At 37.6% G+C, this 2500-nt stretch overlaps 1 protein-coding gene across 1 annotated transcript in view; it reads right to left on the bottom strand.

Annotated features, from left to right (window-relative positions):
- LOC127427334 (dedicator of cytokinesis protein 1-like) overlaps positions 1 to 2500 on the bottom strand; it is a 321969-nt gene that overhangs the window by 191917 nt on the left and 127552 nt on the right. Inside the window, exon 26 of the mRNA XM_051674887.1 lies at positions 891 to 1018. Within this exon, the coding sequence (XP_051530847.1) occupies positions 891 to 1018 (128 nt within the window). The remainder of the gene's footprint in view (positions 1 to 890; positions 1019 to 2500) is intronic.

The raw sequence follows: 2500 nt of genomic DNA, 5'->3' as shown, positions 1-2500 counted from the left end.
TTATTAAATGCTTTTATTCAAACCTACTTAGAAATGAATAACATCGCAAGCAACGTTGTTACAATGTAAAATGTACAATGTAAGACTGTAATTCATAACGCAAAACAAGTTTGCATTGTGTTCTAAGAGTTGTCAAAAGAAGCGCAACAGTCTGGTTGCAGAAGTAAAAATAACATTCATTTTCTAAATAGGCAGATTTTGTATTTATTTTTTAAACAATAACTTATAAAATGTGAGCTCCAAGGTCGTTAATCTATTTTATAACACGTCACTGGAAAACTCAATGCTGATCGGTCAATGGCGCCATCTAGTGTTCTGATATATCTGAGTAACAACCGCACATCTGTGGCTTAAGACGTAGCAGACCTGTTATCCGGGTACTGCGAGTCATCTTTCCTGCTTCTCAGATCACTGTGCAATCTCTATATTTAGGATAATAAAATAATTTCAACTCAAATCAATCTTTCATGTGCACTTATTTAATTCTAATTCTGTGGTATAGCATTGTAATAAGCTGGATAATGAGCAGCAAGATGGTCATTATTTACAAAAACGGAGGTGGATTTCAGCTGTTCAACGCTTCTCACATAATTGCATAATTTTAACGCAAATTAATATTTGATATCCATTTATTTCATTGGTTAGTAGCCATGTAGTAAGCGGAATAATGTACAGTAAGCCTCACGTCAAGGTCCTGATCACCCTGTCAGTGTTTATTTTGCGATAACAACCGGCTGACTGTACATTATCCTTTGCAAATGTGCTTTTGTTGAAGCCATCAGTTCAAGCTATTTCAACTTCACTTTTTTTCAAATTGTGATGAATAGATTAATTAGCCTGGTATGAAAACAAAGTGTATGAGATGTGTGATGTATTGTGTGTGCTCGTACCACATCTTTCCTGTAGAGCACTTCCAGGATGTTGCTGAGTAACTGACAGCAGGAATCCAGCTCTTCTCCACTCTCCAGGTGAAACTTCAGCTGATCTGTCATCAGAGGCAGGAGGATCTCCCTGCAGTCTACACACACACACACACACACACACACACAGCAGCTGAAATGTATTTGCAATTTGTAGCGAACATTCGAATTCACACAAAATAAACATTTATATCAGAAGTCTGCTGATTGACAGATTTTAATGACCGATACTGTTGGCTAAAGCAGTGGGTTGCTACACAAAAATGTGTCAAAGTCTGTTCTAATTGGTTCAAAGAAAGCAGGGAAAAAAACAATGTTAAATGCAACTAACTTTTAATAGTGTATAGCAGGAGTTAAAAGCACATGTCCTTGAAGGAGCCCAATAATGTGGAAAATATTTAAATCAAACTTTCTAGTTAAGAGATGCCCAAATCAGGGCCTGTGATGACCTTTGATTTGGCCTGCCTTGCCCTTTATGACAAGAGGGGAAAACAATTCAAAAATATGCTACTGATGCAGCTCATCATTTTATTTATTTATTATTTTTTTCCCCTTTTTTCTGTTTGTTTTAGTATTGCATTACAAAATCTATAACTTATTAAAAATGTAGAGAGTATAAGTGAATTTCATTTTTAAAAATGTAAATGCGTACTTCAAGGATACTGAAATATTTGCTGTCTAAAACCGCAACTTTTATTTAATACAGTTTGATATAATGCAATGTGTACTTTGGCCCACGGCCCTCAATCAAGTTTGATTTTTGGCCCTTCCTGGGAAAAAGTTAGGGCAACTCTGTACTAGTTTATTCAATTTAACATCTGTATATTCACCGAAGTAGGCAGAGTTATTGGCTAAAGCCCAAAGTATACTTCGGTCAGACGTGAAAGCTCAACGGGACTTATGACGCAAATCTCGTCATCAGCAGAGTGCTCAAGCACTGAACGCATGAAGGCCGGTTTTTCTAACTGCGGGTCTTTAAACGCGCAGAACGCGCATGCGCCTGGAAATATTTGCGCGAATTATTGTGTCCACAAGGTGGCAATACTCACATTTGAGCCGTTCCTGTCACAGAGTAACGCTAGAAGATGAAGTAATCGCTGGTAAATAACAGGAGGAGATGGTAAAAACAAAAACAGTGGATGTGCACTTCAAGAGCACATGTGTGTGAGGAGGTATAGCAGTCGTAGTGCACATGCGCCAACCGCCTGTGAATGCACGGACCGTCAAATGGAGTATACTTTGACAGGCTCACGTTCAACAGTATGCAGACGCCGAGCGTTCACATAAAAATCGAAGTATTCTTTGAGCTTAATAATCGCAAAATGACAACAATGAAAGACAGAAAATGAAAAAAAAAATTTGATTTAAATAACTTCATGAGATCTGAAAATGACGGTGATCACATTTAATTTGAAAGTGCAAAATGACATACGCTCCATATCTACAGGAGAAATAAAATATATGCCACACAATCACCAAAATGGCTAGGAGGCGTGGAATGGAACCTGTTCGTCAATCTGGGAGGTGGGACTTTTAGTGTGTGCGTAAGATCTAAATCAATACAAATCAGTTTTTCTTCA

The sequence above is a fragment of the Myxocyprinus asiaticus genome, chromosome 36 (genome assembly GCF_019703515.2).
Source record: "Myxocyprinus asiaticus isolate MX2 ecotype Aquarium Trade chromosome 36, UBuf_Myxa_2, whole genome shotgun sequence".
Taxonomy (NCBI): Eukaryota; Metazoa; Chordata; class Actinopteri; order Cypriniformes; family Catostomidae; genus Myxocyprinus; species Myxocyprinus asiaticus.
This window is presented reverse-complemented; position numbering and strand designations above follow the sequence as displayed.